At 45.0% G+C, this 23,456-nt stretch overlaps 1 protein-coding gene across 1 annotated transcript; it reads right to left on the bottom strand.

Moving 5' to 3' along the window:
- Positions 1-13,575: 13,575 nt before the first annotated feature.
- On the bottom strand, positions 13,576-17,574 carry LOC123165352 (disease resistance protein RGA4). The gene is made up of 2 exons (XM_044582979.1): positions 16,209-17,574; positions 13,576-15,792 (listed from the first exon to the last, which is right to left on the bottom strand). The coding sequence occupies exons 1-2, from the start codon at positions 17,423-17,425 to the stop codon at positions 13,878-13,880; spliced, it is 3,132 nt and encodes a 1,043-aa protein (XP_044438914.1). The 5' UTR covers positions 17,426-17,574; the 3' UTR covers positions 13,576-13,877.
- Between the last annotated feature and the right edge of the window lie 5,882 nt (positions 17,575-23,456).

Here is a 23,456-nt window from a genome sequence, read left to right as displayed (position 1 = left end):
TTTTTATTCGCAAAAAAAGATTGTTTTTTTTTTGTATAAATTTGTGTGATGGATTACAACTAAGTATCCATAGATTCTTTTAGCATAAATTAGTGTGATGGATTACAACTAAGTATCCACGTACATGTATGGTCCTGTCACCAACATATGTGTACTTGTACGTGTCAAATGTTTGTTTTTTTTGGACGGAACAATTTATATTGTAAGTTTCAGCGGCCAAGGACTCGATGAAGAGATGTTTTTACTTTTTTCCGTGAATGATTTTCTCTTTGAATCGGGAAAAGATTTTATTGCCGGAATTCCGATGGTCATTAAATGGATTTTATTTTCTTTTCGTCGGTGGAATTTTTATAGAAGGAGGCTATCCTTATTTTAAGAAACCGTGGATGCTTTCCTTTTGATTCACCGACGTCAGATGCAATCTTTCTTTCTTTTCATCCATGGAGTTTATATGGTAGGAGGCTATCGTTAAAAAAGAAATCGTGGATGCTTTCCTTTTTTTCCACCAGTATTGAATGTGTTTCCTCAAGAAAGGAAAAAGTTCATTTTAAACCCTGAATTCGTAAAGGTTCGGCGAAACAAACCCTCAAGTCGAAATCCCGGTCGATTGCACCCCGAACTATGCAATCCCGGTCTAAACTGAACCCAGGAGTCGTTTGGCAAACCAAGATCAACGACCTGTCACAGGATGGCCGGGATTGGTGCCATTTCGCCGCACTGTTCCCCATTGGGCCGGCCCGCTTTAGTTTTTTTTTCTTTCTTTTAAAACGCGCCGTTTTTTTTATTCTTTAAAACTGCAAAAAAGGAGCACGTAGGGTGACTAGAACCCGCGACCTGCTGCTGTTAGTCGACGGAAGTAACCACCTGGACAGCACATCATTGTTCACATTATCCCTGTTTCTTCTTTTTCTTCTTTCTTTTTCTGTTCTTTTTATTTATATTTTTCGTTTTTTATTTTTTGTTAAATTCATGGACATCTTAGTAGGGAATACCAAAGGAAAAAAAAACCTCGTGAACCAATTTTTCAAAAGGAAAAAAAGGCCGCAATTTTTTAATAAAAATTTCACGGATTTAGAAATAAATTCAAATGTTTTCAAAAGAAGTTCACAAATTTTCAAAAGAAAAGTTCTCGGAATTTTGAAAGAAGTTGTAAAAATGAAAAGAGTTCGTGGATTTGAAAAAAGTCCACGGATTCAAAAAAAGTCCACGAGTTCTATAAAAAGTTTCACGCATTAGATAAAAACGAAAAAAAGCTAAGAAATTGGAATAAATTATTCACAAGAGGTGAGGTGGCGTGGTTGGTAAGGACAGTTTTTGCACCAAAAGGGGGAGGTTGCAAGTTCAAAACACCTTATGTGCACACCTTTTTTTAGCAGTGTAACAGAAAAAAGACATTTTAACAGGCAAAAAAAACAAATTCATTGAAAAGTTAGTCAACTTGAAAAGTTCATCAAATTTAGAACATTTTCATTATTTTGAAAACAAGTTCATTGAATTTGAAAAAGTTCATGAATTCAAAAGATTCGGAAAAAAGTTCACAGAAACGAAAAAAATTCATAAACTCGAGAAAAGTTCACGAAATTGAAAAAAGAAGAAAAATGGCACAAAAAAGCAAACAAGCTGGAATCTAGCACAAAAAATTGATCGTTACTAAAAATAGAATGGAAGAATAAACTATCACGAAGCGGATGTTTTCCTGCATGGTTAGCGCACTCGTACATTGCCTGTGAGGTGCTGGGTTCGAAACGTCATGGCGCACGTTTTTTGAAACGTTTTGCAGAAAAACGTAAAGAAAAAAGAGTATGATGGGCCGGCCCAGTGCGCGCTGTGGTCAACATCGCTGCTGCTTGGCCCGCAAGCCAGACAAATCCCTGCCACATCAGCGTTTTTATGTATCAAACCATGTCAAGGTTCGATTTAGACCGGGATTGCATAGTTCAGGGTGCAATCGACCGGAATTTTAACTTGAGGATTCATTTCGCCAAACCTCTACGAGTTTAGGGTTTAAAATGGACTTTTTCCCTCAAGAAAAGAAACACTGAACGTGTCAGACGCAATCTGTTATTTTTTTTCCTTTCCATCCGTCGATGCAATCTTTTTCTTTTCTTTTCATCTTTGAAGTTAATATGTAAGGAGGCTATCCTTAAAAAAGACCCTGGATGATTTCCTTGTATTGTCTCTCCAACGTTTTTTTATTTCACCAATGTTAGACGTGTTTAAAAAAAATGTTGAACGTGTCAGATGCAATCTGTTATTTTCTTTTTCCTTTCCAACCGTGGAGTTTTTAGAAAAAACGTGGCTGCTTTCCTTTTTTTGTTTCTCAAACATTGAACGTGTCAGATGCTTTTTTTCTTATGGCATGACCGTCTATGTTACATAAGTTATCCTTTCATCTTAGACGTAAATTCTATTATCCAACGGTGTAATTAATTTTGATGATGTGAATTAATAAGAAGGCTTGAAAGGTGCTTCCAATTAGTGTATATATATATAAGATAAGATATAAGATTTATAAGTATTAAAATTTAGCATATGATTCAATGTTAAGACACACACCAATGGATCATGCCACTATCACATGGATAATCAAGAACAGAAAAACACAGTTTTACTGGTGATACCAAAGCAACCTATAACCATCAACCTATAACCGCCACCATGTTGAATAATCAAGAATAGCAAAAAAAAATCATAACCCATATATTGTATTACTAGTGCCTATCCCTCTACTGATATACTCCTTTTGTATCAAAATATAAGACTTTTTGCAGGCCATATTTTGGTACAGCCGTAGTATATGAAAATTGCGGAGCCAACCTGTCTTCGGGACCCTTCTCCTGTTATGCGGAGCCAACCTTTCAGATTATCCTCCTCCTCTGCACCCCTTATATGTGTGGTCAGCCTTGACAGCTTATCCTCCTACTCTGCATCTCTCACTTATTATGTGTGTTCAATATACATTTGTTTTAGGACTTCAATAAACATTTGACATCATATTTTTAGGGATAAAAAACTGATACCCTCGGATATGTCGGATCCAGATCGAGTATTTAACCAAAAACTACCACATTTGACGGAGACGTGACAAAAAACTACCACTCTACGATTTTGTGCGAAAAACTACCAAAATTTTCCTAAACCGTGGCAAAAAACTACCAACTCTCGAAATCGCTCGCTTCGGCCGCGCTAACCCTGAATCTGACCCCTTGGGCCCGCGATTCAATTGCCACGCTGGCGAACGGACGCCCGCCGTGCGTTGACGGCCGTTAACGGCCCGTCCGCTGTCGGAACGGCGACTGTCGGTCGGGTGCGGGTCAAGATCTGATCCGTTCCCCTCTCGCTGCACTCTCTCCCTCCTCCCTCTCTCTGAACTAGGTGGCGGCCGCCATGTCGTCGGTGGTTCCGGAGCGGGGCGTGGGCGATATGGGTGGTGGAGGCGGCAGTGGCACAAGTAACTTGGACGCTGCGGGCTCAGTCGACAATTGGTTGGGGAGCACCAGTTTCTCGACGTAGGCCGGCTCGCAGCAGCAGGAGGCACAGCTTGCCCAGTCATCGCAATGGGTTGCAGGTATGGAAATATCATCTGCTAGGTTAGCTGCTTCAATCTGGCAAATTGGTTAGCTGCTTCAATCTGGCAAATTAGTAAGATGTGTTTGTTTCTGTTTGTTGGACATGTGTAGTAAACTGTATTGCACTTGTAGCTCTGTCAATTTCAATTCAATTCATGAGAACCTATTTGTGCAGTTTTGCTGACAAGAAGTGGGAGATATGGTTTCATTTAGAAGGAAGAAACCCTGTGAAAAGGGGTATATATGAGTCAGATATATCTTTTCTTACTCTACAATCACTCATTGCTAGTGAAGGGTATGGGCAGAGTGATTACATGTACTATGTGAAGGAGGAGGAAATTGGATCTGAAAGAGTAAAGTATTTAGGTAATGTAGCTAGTGTTCATGAAATGTTGGAGTTTTTTAATCATGTCAAGGTTGTGAACATAAGGGTTGGGAGAGATGTTGAACCTGGAATAAGTACACAAGCTAATCAGAATTACATGAACACTCAAGAGAGTTGTTGTTTGAAAAAGGTTGTGGAGCAATCTGAGCTTCAGAATGAGATAGATGATAGAAAGGCTCAGCTTGAGAGGAGCAGGATTCAAAGAGGGGCAGATTTGAACCACTTTGAAGGAGACACTGAAGTGTATGAATTTTGTTCTGATGATTCAGTTCATTCAGATGGGAGTGCTGAAGCTGTTCAACAAATGGAAATAGAGTGTGGCTCTGAAGAGGAAACAGCATTGCAAACTACTGCTATTGTGAAACATGTGAAGAACCCTGGTCCAACTAGCAGATGTCACAATGAGGTAGAGAAAAAACGTTTTGAAGATTGGTTTCCTGAAGCAGATGAGTTTTGTTTTGCTGGTGATGCAGGCATATGTGATGAGGAAGAAGAAGATGAAGTTGAACTACCATACCTCATGAAGAAGCCAAAGACAAAGAGTAGTAAGAAAAAGATGAAGGAAAGGGTATATTTTGACCCCTCAATTCCCAATCCACATTTACTCTTGTGCAAGAGCTTGTGTTTTGATTCTGTTTACCAGTTCAGAGAAGCATTAAGAGATTTTCATATAAGGACTTTGAGATCTTTTCACTACCACAGGAACACTCCAACAAGAATTATTGTTTGGTGTTCACAGAGAGAGCATGGATGTGAATTTTACATGTGTGCCTCCAGGATAGCTCATGAAAGAACATTTTGCATTAAGAAGTGTAACATGGAGCACACTTGTCCAGCATTAGCAGAGAACACAAAGGTTACTACTAAGTGGCTTTCCAAAGCAGTTGAGCCTTCTCTTAGAGCAGATCCTAGAGCACCTGTGGATTCACTTATTAAAAACAGCAAAGTCAAGTTTTCAGTTGATGTATCAAAGAGTGTGGCCTATAGGGCAAGGAGGAAGGCTATTAAGGTTGTACAAGGTGACCAGAAGGAGCAGTACTATAGACTAAGGGACTACCTACAAGCAGTTATTGATACAAACCCTGGTAGCAGGTGTATAGTTACAACATTTGAGGATCCAGAAAACCCTGCCCCAACTCCTAGATTTAAGTACATGTTCTACTGCTTGCATGCATCAAAGCAAGGATTTCTTAATGGTTGCAGGCCCTTTATAGGGCTTGATGGTTGCTTCATCAAGCTAACCACTGGACAGCAGATTCTTGCAGCCACAGGAAGAGATGGCAACAACAACATCTACCCCATAGCCTTTGGTGTGGTTGATAAGGAAGATTCAGAGAGTTGGACATGGTTCCTAACCCAGCTAAGATTTTGCATTGGAAGTGGAAGCAAATTTGGAACCTACACCATTATTTCTGACAGGCAAAAGGTATGCAACCTATCTTAGCCAGTAGTTCAGATAAATATAGTTATTACTGGCTTTATTTCTTTTTGTTCATGACCATGGTTATTAATTTACAATCAGGGTCTTCTTAAGGCTATAAATGAGGTGTTCCCTGATTCCCCTCAGAGATACTGCCTCAGGCACATATATGCAAATTTTCAGTCAGCTGGTTTCAGAGGAGCAGAACTAAAAAAGCTAGTAGATCAGGCAAGCTACTCATTCACCAAACATGGCCATGAATTAGCAATGGCAGAGCTTAAAGCAGAGTGTGAGGATGCCTGGAAGTGGCTTACAAAAATTCCAAAGGAGACTTGGTGTAGGTCTGCAATGGATTACAATTGCAAAACTGATCTTGTTGTGAACAACCTTAGTGAGGTTTTCAACAAAATGATCCTTGATGTTAGGGCCAAACCAATTAGGACTATGTTTGAAGGAATTAGGACTAAGCAGATGATCAAAAGGCAGAAGACTAGGGAAAAAACAGAGAACAGTAGGTGGATGATCACACCCAACTATTCAGAGAAACTAGAGGAGAATAAGAAGTATGCCAAATTTTGTGAGGCACATAAGGCTGGTCCTGACATTTGGCAAGTGTCTAGTAAGGAAAATCAGTACTATGTCAACCTAGCTACTAACTCATGTGACTGCAGGAGGTGGGACATGACAGGTGTGACATGCAGTCATGCAATAGCAGCAATGAGCAAGATTCACATGCACCCAGAGGACTATGTGCATGAATTTTTCAAGAAACCACTATATATTGAAGCATACAAAGACATAGTGTACCCTGTCCCTGGTCCTGGATTCTGGCCTGACACCCATACTCAGGATATAGAGCCACCAGTGTTCAAAGGAAAAGCAGGGAAGAAACAAACAGCTAGGAGAAAGGGCCAGTTTGAGGTGCGTGCACCAAAAGACACAAGCAGGATGGGAACAATTACATGCAACAATTGTGGTCTACAGGGCCATAGATATACTTACTGTGGGAAAGCTCTAAACCCAAGTCTTCAGATGAGAAAGAACTTACACCAGGTCATTTAAAAATGTTGCATTCTTTGTTTAGTTATTAGTTGTTTAATTATTTTAGGTCTGCTGTATGTACTAACTATTTTAATTCTGTCATGCAGGAGAATAGAGAAATTTTTAGGGGTTCCTCTAGTGCTACACACCCACCTCCAGAACCACCACATCAACACCAAACTTCACAGATGCCAGCCTCATCTGCTCCACCTCCTAAAGCAGTGAGGAACAGAAAAACAGCAGCAGATAAGAGAGCTTCAGCATCAACAGTTTCAGCAGGAGCAGCCAGGTCTTCACCAGCACCTCCAACAGGATCAACATCAACAAGAGCTCCAAGAGGATCAACATCAACAAGAACATTCAATGCACCAAGAGCATCCACTGGAGAACCAGGGATATTAGCAGGCAAGAGGAAGAGGAAACCCCCTAGCAAGTTTGCACTATATTTCAGTGCTAGTGGAAACAAATGAAACTCTGTTACTAAGTTTGTGTTCTGCTACTTAGTTTGATTGTATGGTACTAAGTTTTTGTTCTGCTACTAAATGCGTGTTGTGCTACTAGACTGCTTAAATTCAGACACGTGAACTTGTGGACAATGTTGAATGTATGGTACTTCTTTATGCCCAATACCAATGGGCTAAGTGCTAGTGATTTGTTTTATTTGTTTTACTTTGCCATTTCTACAGTTTAGGTGCATGTTTTAATTGTTTTAATTTGTTTTATTTGTTTTACTTTGACATTTCTACAGTTCAGAAGTTACTGACAAATTCATTTTAGAAAAAATATCTGCACAAAAAAAAGTCTGGCCTGGGGCTCGAACCCAGGACCAGTTGGTTGTAACCATGCGTTCAGTACCAATGGGCCAGTGCTAGTGATTTGTTTGACTAGTATCGGCCAAACTTATTATATGTTGTTAGCCACGTCGTCTGTTCAGCGTGTGTTGCGGCCGGCAGCGTGGTGAGCGTGCCTTGAGTAACAGAAGCCGTTTCGGATTCTATGCCTTTAATACGTGTCCACCCACCACGCTCTCTGCTCACTCGCCCACTCGCCGCTCGCACCGCCCACTCCACTTCCCCCTCTCTCATGTCAAAATCGCCGCCGACAACCACCCCCACCGCCGTCGCCATGGACTGGCAGCTCGCCATCGAAGCTCTCGCCGGCAACAACCAGGAGATGCGCGCGCAGTACAGGGAGATCACGCGCTGGTTCCCAAGTCTTGAGATGATGAGGAACCACGCCCACGGCCTGGTGAAGGTGATGACAGCTGCTGAAAAGCAGCGCGCCTTCCCTGCCGGCCGCACCATCCCGCCGGCGACCATTCTGCTGTGGGCGATGCGCGAGGTGCAGCGCTCCCCCGACCCCAGGCAGCGCGCCCGATGGTGGATGTACCGCTCATCCACCACGCCGCCGGCCGCCGCGGACCACGTCACCGACGCCGTCCTCGCTCTCCCAGCCCCAATCAACAACGCCTACTGGGAGAGGCGCAATCCATGGGTCCTTGGGCCCTCTGACGACTCTGACGGCGAGTCTTCAGACGACGAGTCCTCTGACGATGAGTCCAGTGACGATGATGAGGACGAGTCGTCTGACGACTCTGACGACGAGGTGGATGAGGTCGTCGTCCTCTCCGACGACGAGCCTGAAGTGCAGCTGCTGGCTCCCGTCCTCGACGCCGTGGAGGGGGACAGGAACCTCTCAATCCATGTGGATGCGCCGCCAGAGGTCGATCTCCCAGACGGCGTCGTCGTGAAGCAAGAACAAGATGGCGGCGAGGAAGATGTGGTGGAGTCGGCGCCGGGCAAGAAGAAGAGGGCGGCCGTGACTGCGGTGCGCCGCTCCCAGCGCCTGAAGATGCTGAAGAAGGAGGAGTGAAGTGCTGCGTTCAGTTACTTCAGTGCAAAAATATTCAGTTTCGTCAGCCCTGAACTTTCGTAAGTTCAGTAAGTTCCTAGGTTCAGTTTCGTCAGGCACTATCTACTACTAGTTGCTATCTATGTCAGGCACTATCTACTACTAGTTTCTATATATGTCAGACTATGAATGGCAGTACTATCTATCTATGTCAGACTATCTATATATGTTACTTGCTACTTGCTACTTGCTACTTGCTACATATGTTAAGTTATTTGTCACACTATCTAAGCTACTTGCTACTTGCCACTTCCAACTATGTCACTACTGTCAGTTATCCACACATGATATATGCAGAGTAAAACATTCATAGATAAAACATTCTTACTTACTTAACTTAGCATGAGTACTCACTTAGCATAGTAGGTCTTAACATAAAAGTCATTACATCATAGATAAAACCAACTAGTTCTTAAACCATAACAGTACCTCCCTCCCTCATACCATTCTGAAAGCACATGAAACTTTCCCAAAATATACACCTAACATGCATGACATTCGAAGGCCAGCTATATATATAGGCCTACTAATTACTTAACCCACACACCAAGCACTTCACTCATTCATAATTGCCTTGATCCTCTCCAGCTTATCTTTGCTGGCATGCCCAGCATTGAGCAGATCAGCAATCAGATACTCCAGCTTCTTCTTCTCTTGCTTAAGTAGGTCCCTGTCCCCCTCCACTTCCTTCATGGCCTTCCTCATGTTCTGAATGATATCTGCTTGGCTTTGAAGAATGCACCTTTGCTCCTTGGCAAGCTTCAACTTTTCGATACTTAACTCAATCTTTGCCTGATCCTCAAGTTGTTTCTTCTTCTCAGCTAGTTCATTGATTGCCTGACTGGTATAGTCCATGTCATGAGACATCTTGCCATCTTGATAGTCAAAAAGCTTGGATACATCTTCCACCAACTGGCTGTAGTTGTTTGACAGGAAATCAATTTCCTTCTATAGCTTGCCAACCTCTTTCTCATGGGCTTGTTTGTCATTCACCCTCCCCAAGTTCTGCTCATGGTACATGTCCCAAATCCTTGTTAGGCACCTTTGTAGAATCTCTGGCCAAGGACCATCCACCCACTCCACAACCCCACAGTTCACACCTACATCCTACAGAAGCAATTATTTATAATTAAGCACAAAGCACTTAGTAACAAACTTAGTACAGATAACTAAAGTCATAAAGTCATTTCATTTAAAACCCTTTGTTTACATTAATATGCTCTCTGAATTATGCAAACATAATTCTTTCATAGTAAGCACACAACACCTGACTTGGCATTAGAGATAAATTCAGTTAACAGCTATATTTAGCAGTAGATATAAATTCATTTAACTCTGTTCTTTTTCAGTTAACACCTAACAAATACATTCAGTTCACAGTACACTAAAGATCTCTGCATGTAGGTGTTCTCAGGTTCAGTCATGTATTGAATTCAGTTAACTAAAAGTCTACTTTCACATATAGCTTCCATATGTATGGCACTTTCAAGTTTCAGTTCTAAACTACAGCACACATCTCTGCACATCACACATCTCTGCACCACATGCTGCACCACACATCTCCAGCAGCAAAACACATCACACATCTCCACCAGCAAAACAAGTTAGCGTGCAAGATTTAATACCTGCTGCACAAGACAACCCAGGAATCACCTCCCAGTCAAAGCACCTTCAAAAGCCACCATCTTCTTCGGCCTCTGATGATGCATCATGCACGTTGGCTCAGATTCAGTGTAAGAACCACAGAAAGATGGTTCCACCACACTGTCAGGGGTTTCCTGCAAAAGAAACTTCGAATCAAACCAAAAGGAACTTGGAATCTCCAATTTTGATGAACTAACCCTAACCCTAACTCTGTTCCACCATTATGCACTTACAAAGAGCTGAGGATCCATTGAAACCATGTTGATGTCCTCGTCCGAGCTCTCCTCGTCATTCCAGGATGGCATCCTCAACTTCTACCGACAGCAATGGCCGCGGCGGCGACGGCGATAGGCTGAGCTCGCTCAGAGAACCAGGGAGAGGGAGAGGATGAGGACGAGTGAGAGCGAGCGAGGAGGAAGAGAATGAGCGAGTGGCTGAGCTCGCTCTGACTTATTGGCCCACTGACAGCCGCCGTTCCGACAGCGGACGGGCCGTTAACGGCCGTCAACGCGCGGCGGGCGTCCGTTCGCTAGCGTGGCAACTGAATCGCGGGCCCAAGCGGTCAAATTCGGGGTTAGCGCGGCCGAAGCGAGCGATTTCGAGAGTTGGTAGTTCTTTGCCACGGTTTAGGAAAAATTTGGTAGTTTTTCGCACAAAATCGTAGAGTGGTAGTTTTTTGTCACGTTTCCGTCAAATGTGGTAGTTTTTGGTTAAATACTCATCCAGATCGAACACATGTCAATTAATTGCTGCAGCATGACAATTTTCCTGTTGATTTTTTTACGCTACATGACAATTTTCACTGTAGAACATAAAAAAATCCTTATACACAAACACAGTAATTTTATATGTTTTTGCATATCAAATCTGGTCGTCAGATTTTTAGCGTTAGATTTTTGACATTTCCACTTGTTTTAGGACAGTGTAGTGATCAAATTGTCCACCTTGGAACATGATACATATATAGAAGAACAACACCAATTGTATTTCCGCCAAATAATCTCTTCTCTTCTCTCTCCTTATTTAAAAATGTCGTAAGTTTCCATGGTCCGCTCGTCCGACCATAATATGTACAATTCCCTTCTCTTTTCCTATTTTGATTTTTTACCAACATATCTCTGGTTTTCCATCGGTTTCATTGTTTCAGAAACCCTTCAACTGCTGCACCTCTTATTGACCTACCAATAACAACTGGAACGCTATGGCTCACCCGACAGATAACTCTACGAGCGTCGACAATTTTTCTGTAGGGAATCGTAGCATAATTTTAAAATTTTCCTACGCTCACCAAGATGCATTTATGGAGTCTACTAGCAACGAGGGGAAGGGAGTGCATCTACATACCGTTGTAGATCGCGAGCGGAAGCGTTCCAATGAACGTGGATGACGGAGTCGTACTCGCCGTGATCCAAATCACCGATGACCGAGTGCCGAACGTACGGCACCTCCGCGTTCAACACACGTACGGTGCAGCGACGTCTCCTCCTTTCTTGATCCAGCAAGGGGGGAGGAGAGGTTGATGGAGATCCAACAGCACGACGGCGTGGTGGTGGATGTAGCGGCTCTTCGGCAGGGCTTCGCCGAGCTTCTGCGCGAGAGAGAGAGGTGTTGTAGGGGAGGAGGGAGGCGCCAAAGGCTGTAGCTTTTCTGCCCTCCCTCCCCCCACTATTTATAGGACCCCTTGGGAGGGGGGAGCCGGCCAAAACCCATCTAGGGTTGGGGGGGCGGCGGCCAAAGGGGGGAAGGGGTTGCCTTGCCCCCCAAGGCAAGGGGGAACTCCCCCCCCTAGGGTTCCCAACCCTAGGCGCATGGGGGGGAGGCCCAAGGAGGCGCCCCAGCCCACTAGGGGCTGGTTCCCTTCCACTTTCAGCCCACGGGGCCCTCCGGGACAGGTGGCCCCACCCGGTGGACCCCCGGGACCCTTCCGGTGGTCCCGGTACAATACCGATAACCCCCGAAACTTTCCCGGTGGCCAAAACTGGACTTCCTATATATAATTCTTCACCTCCGGACCATTCCGGAACCTCTCGTGACGTCCGGGATCTCATCCGGGACTCCGAACAACTTTCGGGTTTCCGCATACATATATCTCTACAACCCTAGCGTCACCGGACCTTAAGTGTGTAGACCCTACGGGTTCGGGAGACATGCAGACATGACCGAGACGCCTCTCCGGTCAATAACCAACAGCGGGATCTGGATACCCATGTTGGCTCCCACATGTTCCACGATGATATCATCGGGTGAACCACGGTGTCGAGGATTCAATCAATCCGTATGCAATTCCCTTTGTCAATCGGTATGTTACTTGCCCGAGATTCGATCGTCGGTATCCCAATACCTAGTTCAATCTCGTTACCGGCAAGTCTCTTTACTCGTACCGCAAAGCATGATCCCGTGACTAACGCCTTAGTCACATTGAGCTCATAATGATGATGCATTACCGAGTGGGCCCAGAGATACCTCTCCGTTTACACGGAGTGACAAATCCCAGTCTCGATCCGTGCCAACCCAACAGGCACTTTCGGAGATACCCGTAATGCACCTTTATAGTCACCCAGTTACGTTGTGACGTTTGGCACACCCAAAGCACTCCTACGGTATCCGGGAGTTGCACGATCTCATGGTCTAAGGAAAAGATACTTGACATTGGAAAAGCTCTAGCAAACGAAACTACACGATCTTTTATGCTATGCTTAAGTTGGGTCTTGTCCATCACATAATTCTCCTAATGATGTGATCCCGTTATCAATGACATCCTATGTCCATAGTCAGGAAACCATGACTATCTGTTGATCAACGAGCTAGTCAACTAGAGGCTTACTAGGGACAGGTTGTGGTCTATGTATTCACACATGTATTACGATTTCCGGACAATACAATTATAACATGAATAAAAGACTATTATCATGAACACAGAAATATAATAATAACCATTTATTATTGCCTCTAGGGCATATTTCCAACATTTTCTTCGTTTCAGATATGATTTTGATCAGTCGGCTCGGGAGCAACATCTACCAATAGTCTAGGTTTGCAACTTGGCAGTCGTTGCAAATCCTTTTGACCATAACAAGGGGTCTATTGCAGATGGATCCCACAGAGGCGACGACACATGTCTATCCGGACGACCGACGCAGATCCCACGACATCTATGACAACACCGGTCCCGCTGTTAGCGGCCTCCCTAACTTAGTCAGATACCAATCCACACACCCCTTTTCACTCGCTGTAGGCCGCCAATTTCAATAGAAATCTTCCTCAAATCAAAGGGTCAGATGGTAGGAACACTAGTGTTTCCTTTGTCAACAAATTGATGGGATTTTGCTGCGATCGGAAAAGAGGCTTTGTTTCAAAGGATAAAAGGACAAGGAGAAAACAAATCAATCATGGGATTGTATTGCAGTCTTTGTTGCGACTGCAACAAAGGCCTTGTTTAGAAGGAAAAAAGCGGTCCGGGAAGATTGCAACAAGGCTCCGGTTGCATAGGGCCGAGCGTAACACTAGCCTTGTTGCAAAGACTCCCTCAAAAAAAAGCCTTGTTGCAAAGACCGGCGCTCAGGAGAGATCAGGCGGCTATTCGGGGCTCCATCCAACAGCGGGCGAGACAGTCAATCTTTTTTACATTATCACTCGATGACACATAGCACTGCCCTTATGTTTTCTTTGGTAAGTCAATGAATGCTTACCAAATAAAATACTTTATTTACACAATCACATTTATATGGATATGTAAATCACGGGCTAATCTATTAAAATACTATGCTCCCGTTGCCACACACAGATGATTGTGTAGTAACAATAAAAAAAGTAATAGAAATGACTATCTCTGTCCTAAAACCAACAATTGGAACCAAGTAATCTACATAACTTTGAAGAGATACATCGACCCAGCACAGAACAGTAGTCAGTGAAGAAGAACGTCAGGCCTTTTCGGGTGGCTCCTTGCAGTTTTCTTCCATGCATCTTTTGTTCCTTGATCGACTGCAGAATGCAGCCTGATTTCCTTTAATCCTTCTAGGCGTCTGATTTCGATGCCAGCAAGACCATCTAAAGATTCACAGATCATATGAAGCGAAGTAAGATGTGGCAGAGCTCCGGTCGTTACAGAGTGCAGACTTTTCACGCCGACGAGCCATATGCGCCGGATGCTTGGGAAGTGCTCGTGGCGTATTTCGAGAGGCCCGATGTTGTCTTCGATCAGCTTCAGATACTTAAGTGTATCCAGACGACTCCCAGATAGAAGAACACCCCGGCTTAGGTTAGTCGACGACAGACACAGCTCCTCGATTCTGTTCAGCTTCGTAACAAACTGAGGGAATCCGCTGAGTTTGCCGCGCAGCTTCAGCGAGGCAAGACTGCCAGGGGCCTTCAGAGAACCCAAGAATGGGTCTGAGCATTCTTGGAAGTCAATGCATAGGGAGCGATGAGGCCATTCGTTCCCATCACGAATGAACACCTTAATGGCTTCTTCAAGTTGGTTCAGGTTTCTTCTGCTTGCGGTGGATTCACACCATATTTTCACCTTCCTCAGCCGCTTCATGTGCCTCATCAGCTGTGGAAATCCTTCGCTCTCTCCTGTAACAAATCCTGAAAGTGTCTCCAGGGTACATCTCTTAGACAAGTACTCTGGATTTATCTTTCCGCAGTCACCTTCAATAAGCTGAAATTTGCCATGGAGATGTTTTAATTGGGGGAGCTGGATGACTTCTATGGGCACCTTCTCTATCTTTGTTCTTCTCAGGTCCAGTGTCTCCAACCATTGCAGCTTGGCAATTTTCTTTGGAACCTCACTAATGCGCCCCCCGAGGCTCAGATATTTCAGAAACACAAGGTTGCATATGTTCTGGAGGTGCCCGTCATTCAGACCATCACATTCTTCTAAATCCAACACTCGCAGTAGGTCATACTTGGCAAAATTCAATGTAGGTCCGTGTTTAGCAGCATCCCCGGTAGGGAATACCGCCAGGGTCCGCAGACGAGATAAGCCCTTGGGCAGTTTTTCAGCACAGTAATCATGGAGAGAAAGTCGGCGAACGTAGTCCCATTCTCCGGTCGTCTCACTCTCACCACAAAGCAAGGTGATGAAATTTTGAGACATGGACTTGCGGACAATGTACTCGAGCATCATCCCAGGAGGTTGGCATCTCTTCACATGCCCACAGGTGCTCACTTCCGTGGACTGAATGATACTGCGGTCAATCAGGGTCTCCAAATTCTCAATTGCGATGTCTTGGGGTGTTGTGCTCACTGCATCCCCTGGTTGTACATGCACAAGTCCTTCCGCCAGCCACCGCCTGATTAGAGGATTCCGCCTGACACGATGGCCACGCGGGAACATACAGAAATATAGCAAGCACTGCTGGAGAACAAGGCTACATAGACTCTCGTAGCTGCTGGCGAGAACCCCATGCATTCTTCCCAATGTGTCATCACATCTTTCTGGAGCACAAAGCTTGCGGCAGGCATCTTCACATTTACTCTTTGTCAGGTCTTCCTCACTCTTCAGAAACTTTGCTTTGCTTTCAAGGGCAAGCGGTAGGCCGCCACATTTCTCCAGGAGGGCAGATGCTTTCAACTCCGTTGCATCTGCAACTGAATATTTACCCTTGGAAAATACTTCGAAGAACAGCTTTCTTGAATCATTGTCGTCAAGTGTTTTCATTTTGTACACACGGCCATTGGCAGAGCTGCAGCGTCTTGCTATTTTCTTAATGGTTGTCGTCACAATAACTCTGCTGTCCACTCCGTCATCCACAGGGAATACAGATGTTATGTTGCACAACTCTTCTGTTTGCATGCCATCAATTACAATCAAATACCTACAAGACGTAAATTAAGGAAATAAAAATAGTAAGTGATAGTATATCCCTTCTCCTCTGCAGCTAAATAGATCTTGAGACGGACTAAATAGTAAGTAATATACTAACTAAACTTACTCTCGAGACTGACCGAACAATCAGAACTAGATCTTACAAAACAGAGTTGAGTTTAAATGTTTCCACTTAGATTTCTATGTCAGAATTAATCACTTCATACATACTCCTACAAAAGATTGTCCAGAGCAACTATTCTTGTAAATTCTTGGTTACATATGAAGAACTCATTTAGCTGTTGAAATTACAGTAGTATAGATTTACCAAATTATTCCATAGCACGGAGTATCTTTTATATGTGTAAGCTGTGAACTTGTATATATGCGTGTAGAGAAAATTAATCAACAAAAACAAAAGATCACCTTTTATTCTTCAGGTATGATCCTAGACGTTGTTCGATGAGCGTCGTATCATCTACAGCGTCCTGGTGAGCGTGAGTGCCCTCCTGAATAGCCTTGCCCCTGTCAGCTTGCCTCTTCATCTGGACATTCTTGTTCCCATCAACTTGTGCAACGATCTTGGTGCTTGTGGAGATACTCGCATTTGCAGTAGCGCTATGCATGTCTGCAGACTCAACTTGGAGAGAAGAGGCTTGCACCATGTTCGCCACGGTGAACGCCGGGGACAAGATGTACAGCATTATCGTCGCCAGAGTCCACCAAACTGCTTGGAGGCACTGGCGCCATGTACTGATGCCGTGGGCAACACTGACTGAGGCACTCTCACCATTCTGGACTTGCTCAACACCATTTTCCTCAACCTCTGGGACGGCGCCGTTGGCGTTGGAAGTGGTCGTCGTGGCCACAGGTGCAGAGTCAACCTGCCGGGCACCATCGGCGGAGGTGCCCGCACCACTCTGGAGCACTTGATCGAGCATCTCCTTGAGAACCTCCGGCGTGCCCTTGCCCGCCGCGCAAACCCAAACGCGCATAGGGAACAGGCGGCGCACATCGCCGTGATCAAACACCTGGTGGGCAAGAAGAGTCTTGCCCATGCCATGGAAGCCGACGACGGAGATCACCCTGAGCTTCCCCTCTGACGGCGTCCCAGGCTCCCGGACGAGCTCAAGAAGCTCCCCAAGAGGCTCGTCCATCCCCACGGCCGCCGCCGGAGCACCGCATCGAGCAGAAGGGACCGACGCCGCGCCGCAGTCTGGCGTCGTCGCCTCCGCCGTCTCCTCCTCGATGTAGCGCTTCAGGCGCCGGTGAATCTCCTCGGATCTGGCCTTGAGCTTGCGGATCCTGAGGGAGAACAACGTGCGGGTGAACACCGTGCTCCTGGCGGCGCGGGCGGAGCGGCGGAGGAAGCCGGCCTCGCCGTCCTCCGGCGGCATCTCCTGCCGCAGGAAGCGGTCGACGCAGTCCTCGATGTCGAAGGCGAAGAGCGTGAGGTCCCGGATCCACGCCGCCCGCAGGTGGCTCGTGTCCCGGCCGCCGGTCTTCTTGCGGTGGTCTTGGATGGTGGCCTCGATGTACCTGAGCTCCGACTGGATGGACCGCACGTCCCTGCTCCCGCCCAGCGCCGAGAGGGCCTTCGGCAGCGTGGTCTTCAGCAGCGCGCCGATTATCGCCGCCTCCATCGGTCTCCCTTTCCTTGGCCGGTGATCACCGGCACGGTCAATGGGTAGCTAGCTAGCGGGGGAGTGTGGCCGGAAGGGAAGGGGATCAGAATGGATGGGGAGGGGAAACCACCTCGCAACACTCAGGCCAACGACGAGTCAGTACTAACAAAATCAGTACTCAAAACTCAAAAGTGCTCGAAAGTATGAGAGCAACTCCAACTCAAAAGTTCGGGTCCGGACGGACACCCGACGGACGCGTGCGACATCCACCTATTTCTCTCCTGGCCCACTAGTCGGTGGCACATAGGCCATTCTTTTTCAGCGTCGCCCCATCCTATCGCCGCCGCCGCCGCCCAGTTCCGGTGCCCAGGCCAACCGTCCGCACCCATATACTCCCCCGTAGCATGTCACCTTCCAACCTCGCCGCCACCACCGCCTCGCCGCACCGTCGACGATAGCACCACCTCGCCCCGCCCGCCGGCTCTGCCTGAAGCGGAGAAAGGGCGGTGTCCTCCCTCTTCGGACGCCGCCATGCTCATCGGACACGGACATGAATCTTCAACGGCCAGCTTCTTCAACAACGCCCGCAGGTTGTTCGGCGATTTGCCCGCAAGGTACAAATGGACTCTGTCGACGAGTTCTTTTTCCACAATTTCATTTTCAAATAGACGCCCACAAGCCGTTCGACTCAAATGGACTCGCATGACAAGGTACAAAACATGGCAGGCCGGCTACGAGGACGAAAATGCATCCGCAGGTTGGAGTCACGGCTGACCCAAACGCAAAAGGGGGCACGCAACGAGCGGGTGGCCGACCCAAACGCAAGGGGCAAACAACAAGGGGATGGACGACCCAAATAGACAAAAAAAAAATGAACAAAATGTGCGTCTGTTTGGGTCCGCGCGTTGGAGTTGCTCCGAGTACTATTTTTTTTGTGTGATATTATTTCATCATGATATTTTGCGAGACGCTAATATTTTTTGATACAGTACAAATACAAACGCTTATACCTATGCACATACATTCACCTCTATGAACGCGCGCACACACCCTACCCTTACAAGCGCGTTCGAGAGACTAAGCCGACATATCATTTTGAGATTGACGAAGTCATCCCAGAAGCTTATGTAGTCGACGGGAATGTCTCCTCTGTTGGAAATATGAGCAAATTACTACGGGATTTAATCCGAATAAATAGAAGATAAATCATGACTACAGTAGCAGAGATTGAACTGATCATGCGAACTAGCATAGCAGATGAACATATCACATCTAGGGCACATACTAGAAACATGAATTCTACCACGATCTCGAACAGGAAGGATAGAATCACATACGGTGCAGCGGGAGCAGCACCGCCGACGTTGACGTTGTCGCCCATGTCGTCGAGGATGAGGTTGCCGAGGTCTGGGAAGAAGTCATCGTTCGTGAAGTCGTCGCTGCCAGCAATCGCGCGAGTGCGTTCCCCAAAAACCTGATCGCCCCTCTCCCGTACAGGATCACGAGAGGCGGGGTTCCGGAGGCCTGCTGCCCCTTCTCCCGGTGCACGCCGAAAAGAGGGATGGAGAAGACTTGCTTGGCGGCACAATGATCTGGAACGGTGGTGAGAAACCATACGAAGCGGCGGCGGCCAGGGTAGACGTCTGCCTGATTATATAGTGCGGGCCGGGTAGGTCGTGGGAGTAAACCCCACTTCCGAGTCGTCACGATCCAAAAGAATCGGAAACGGAAACGGTTCAGTAATTAACGCGTCCGTTAATTATTAATTAATGACTCATTAATTTTTCCCGAGCAGCAAAAATGTAGACAACGTGCATAGCTCTGTCCTCGGCTCGGCTCAATCCCGCAACCCGCGGCGCGGCGTGGCGCGTCGTGACGAGGCGAGGAGGAGGAGCGCGCGTGTAGGTCTCCTCTTCTGATGCTCATACAAATGGTAGAAGAGCTCACTTTATAAAGAGGTGCAACTCTCTCTCAACTTATGAGGTGGGACTAAACTTTAGCCTCACTCACTCCACTCACGTGTGTGCATGAATGGGCCAAGAGAATTTCAGAATTTTAGTTGGGCTTTGGGCCAAAAGACCACTAGCAAATTCCAACAATCCCCCACAAAGTCTCATTGGCACATTTCACCATTTGGTTCCAAAACATTGTTTATATACCGGTGCTTAGTGGAGACTGTGAAGTTGAACTTCCACTTAGAGATTTATGCTACACTAGATCACAACTTGAATAATGGACTATGCCTTGAACTACAAGTTTTCTGCGAGACTAGTTTCACACAAATTCTTGACCGATACTGGGATGCCACAAGGCTTCCCCGCGGGTGGAGCGTATACGTCGTACTCCAGGGTCTTTTCATAAATTTATTAGAAAACACCCAATTCTCACAGACTGCGACGTTAACAGTCAAATTCATATACGTGTGTGATACGTCCATTTTGCATCATGCTTTTATATCGATATTTATTGCATTATGGGTTGTTACTACACGTTATGTTGCAATACTTATGCCTATTCTCTCTTATTTTACAAGGTTTACATAAGGAGGGAGAATGCCGGCAGCTGGAATTCTGGGCTGGAAAAGGAGCAAATATTAGAGACCTATTCTGCACAACTCCAAAAGTCCTGAAACTCCACGAAAGTCATTTTTGGAAATAATAAAAAATATTGAGCGGAAGAAGTTCACCAGAGGGGGACCCACCTGGCCACGAGGGTGGGGGACGCGCCCTACCCCCAAGGGCGCGCCCCCTACCTCGTGGGCCCCCTGTTGGCTCTCCGATGGCCATCTTCTGCTATATGAGGTCTTTCGTCGAGGAAAAAAATCAGAAGCAACCTTTCGGGACGAGACTCCGCCGCCACGAGGCGGAACCTTGGCGGAACCAATCTAGGGCTCCGGCAGAGCTGTTCTGCCAAGGACACTTCCCTCCGGGAGGGGGAAATCATCGCCATCGTCATCACCAATGCTCCTCTCATCAGGAGAGGGCAATCTCCATCAACATCTTCACCAGCACCATCTCCTCTCAAAACCCTAGTTCATCTCTTGTATCCAATTCTTGTCTCCAAGTCCGGGATTGGTACTAGTAGGTTGCTAGTAGTGTTGATTACTCTTGTAGTTGATGCTAGTTGGTTTACTTGGTGAAAGATCATATGTTCAGATCCATTATGCACATTAATACCCCTCTGATTATGAACATGAATATGCTTTGTGAGTAGTTACGTTTGTTCCTGCGGACATGGGAGAAGTCTTGCTATTAGTAGTCATGTGAATTTGGTATTCGTTCGATATTTTGATGAGATGTATGTTGTCTAGCCTCTAGTGGTGTTATGTGAACGTCGACTACATAACACTTCACCATTATTTGGGCCTAGAGGAAGGCATTGGGAAGTAATAAGTAGATGATGGGTTGCTAGAGTGACAGAAGCTTAAACCCTAGTTTATGCGTTGCTTCGTAAGGGGCTGATTTGGATCCATATGTTTCATGCTATGGTTAGGTTTACCTTAATACTTTTGTTGTAGTTGCGGATGCTTGCAATAGAGGTTAATCATAAGTGGGATGCTTGTTCAAGTAAGACAGCACCCAAGCACCGGTCCACCCACATATCAAATTATCAAAGTACCGAACGCGAATCATATGAACGTGATGAAAACTAGCTTGACGATATTCCCATGTGTCCTCAGGAGCGCTTTTCCTTATATAAGAGTTTGTCCAGGCTTGTCCTTTGCTACAAAAAGGATTGGGCCACCTTGCTGCACTTTATTTACTTTTATTACTTGTTGCTCGTTACAAATTATCTTATCACAAAACTATCTGTTACCACTTAGTTCAGTACTTGCAGAGAATACCTTGCTGAAAACCGCTTATCATTTCCTTCTGCTCCTCGTTGGGTTCGACACTCTTACTTATCGAAAGGACTACGATAGATCCCCTATACTTGTGGGTCATCAAGACTCTTTTCTGGCGCCGTTGCCGGGGAGTGAAGCGCCTTTGGTAGGTGGAATTTGGTAAGGAAAAATTTATATAGTGTGCTGAAATTTACTGTCACTTGTTACTATGGAAAGTAATCCTCTGAGGGGCTTGTTCAGGGTATCTTCACCCCGACCAGTAGAGCAAAGAATTGCTCCTCAACCTACTCAACCTACTGAAAATGAAAATGTTCCTTTTGAAGTTCCTTCGGGTATGTTAGAAAAACTGCTAGCTAATACTTTTACAGGAGATGGAACAAAGCATCCTGATGAACATCTACTCTATGTGGATGAAGTTTGTGGATTATTTAAGCTTGCAGGTATACCCGATGATGTTGTTAAGAAGAAGGTCTTCCCTTTATCTTTGAAGGGAGATGCATCGACATGGTATAGGCTATGTGATGACACGGGATCATGGAACTATAAGCGAATGAAATTGCAATTTCATCAGAAGTATTATCCTATGCATCTTGTTCATCGTGATCGCAATTATATATATAATTTTTGGCCTCGCGAAGGAGAAAGCATCTCTCAAGCTTGGCGGAGGCTTAAATCAATGTTATATCCATGCCCCAATCATGAGCTCTCAAAAGAAATAATCCTTCAAAAATTTTATGCTCGGCTTTCTGAAAATAATCGCATCATGCTCGATACTTCTTGTGCTGGCTCTTTTATGATGAAGACTATTGAATTCAAATGGAATTTATTGGATAGAATTAAACGCAACTCTGAAGATTGGGATCTCGAGGAAGGTAAGGAGTCAGGTATGACACCTAAATTTGATTGTGTTAAATCTTTTATGGATACCGATATTTTCCGTAAATTTAGCACTAAATACGGACTTGACTCTGAGATAGTAGCTTCTTTTTGTGAATCTTTTGCTACTTATGTTGATCTTCCCAAGGAGAAGTGGTTTAAATATCATCCTCCCATAGAAGTAAAAGTAGCTGCACCTACTAAAGTTGAAGAAAAGATTGTCACTTATAATGATCCTGTTGTTCTTACTTCTTATGTTGAGAAACCACCTTTTCCTGTTAGAATAAAGGATCATGCTAAAGCTTCAACTATGGTTTGTAAAAGCAATATTAGAACTTATACACCTCCTAAGCAAGTTAAAGTTGAACCTAATATTGCTATTGTTAAAGATCTCTTGGCTGATAATATTAATGGACATGTTATTTATTTCTGCGGTGAAACTGCTAGAATTGCCAAACCTTGTGCTAAAGATAAACATAGACCTGTGGTAGGCGTGCCTGTCATTTTTGTTAAAATAGGAGATCATTGTTATCATGGCCTATGTGATATGGGTGCTAGTGTTAGTGCAATACCTTATGACTTATACAAAGAAATTATGCATGATATTGCACCTGCTGAGATAGAAGATATTGATGTCACAATTAAACTTGCCAATAGAGATACTATTTCACCAATGGGAATTGTTAGAGATGTTGAAGTCTTGTGTGGGAAAACTAAATATCCTGCTGATTTCCTTGTTCTTGGTTCCCCACAAGATAGTTTTTGTCCCATTATATTTGGTAGACCCTTCTTGAATACTGTCAATGCTAGAATAGACTGCGAAAAGAATGTTGTTACTATTGGTTTGGGTGATATGTCTCATGAGTTTAATTTCTCTAAATTTAGTAGACAACACCGTGAAGAAGAATTGCCTAGTAAGGATGAAATTATTGGTCTTGCTTATATTGCCGTACCTCCTAGTGATCCTTTAGAACAATATTTGCTAGACCATGAAAATGATATGTTTATGAATTAAAGAAGGGAAATAGACGAAGTATTCTTTAAACAGGAACCTATTCTGAAACACAATTTTCCTGTTGAAATCCTAGGGGATCCCCCTCCACCCAAGGGTGATCCCGTGTTTGAGCTTAAACCGTTGCCTGATAATCTTAAATATGCATATCTTGGTGAAAAGAAGATATATCCTGTTATTATTAGTGCTAACTTTTCAGAGCATGAAGAAGAGAGATTATTGAAGACTCTGAAGAAGCACCGTGCTGCTATTGGATATACTCTTGATGATCTTAAGGGCATTAGTCTCACTCTATGTCAACATAAAATAAATTTGGA

The sequence above is a fragment of the Triticum aestivum genome, chromosome 7D (genome assembly GCF_018294505.1).
Source record: "Triticum aestivum cultivar Chinese Spring chromosome 7D, IWGSC CS RefSeq v2.1, whole genome shotgun sequence".
Lineage (NCBI taxonomy): Eukaryota > Viridiplantae > Streptophyta > Magnoliopsida > Poales > Poaceae > Triticum > Triticum aestivum.
The sequence above is the reverse complement of the archived record's forward strand: the minus strand, read 5'-3'. Positions and strand labels throughout refer to the sequence as shown.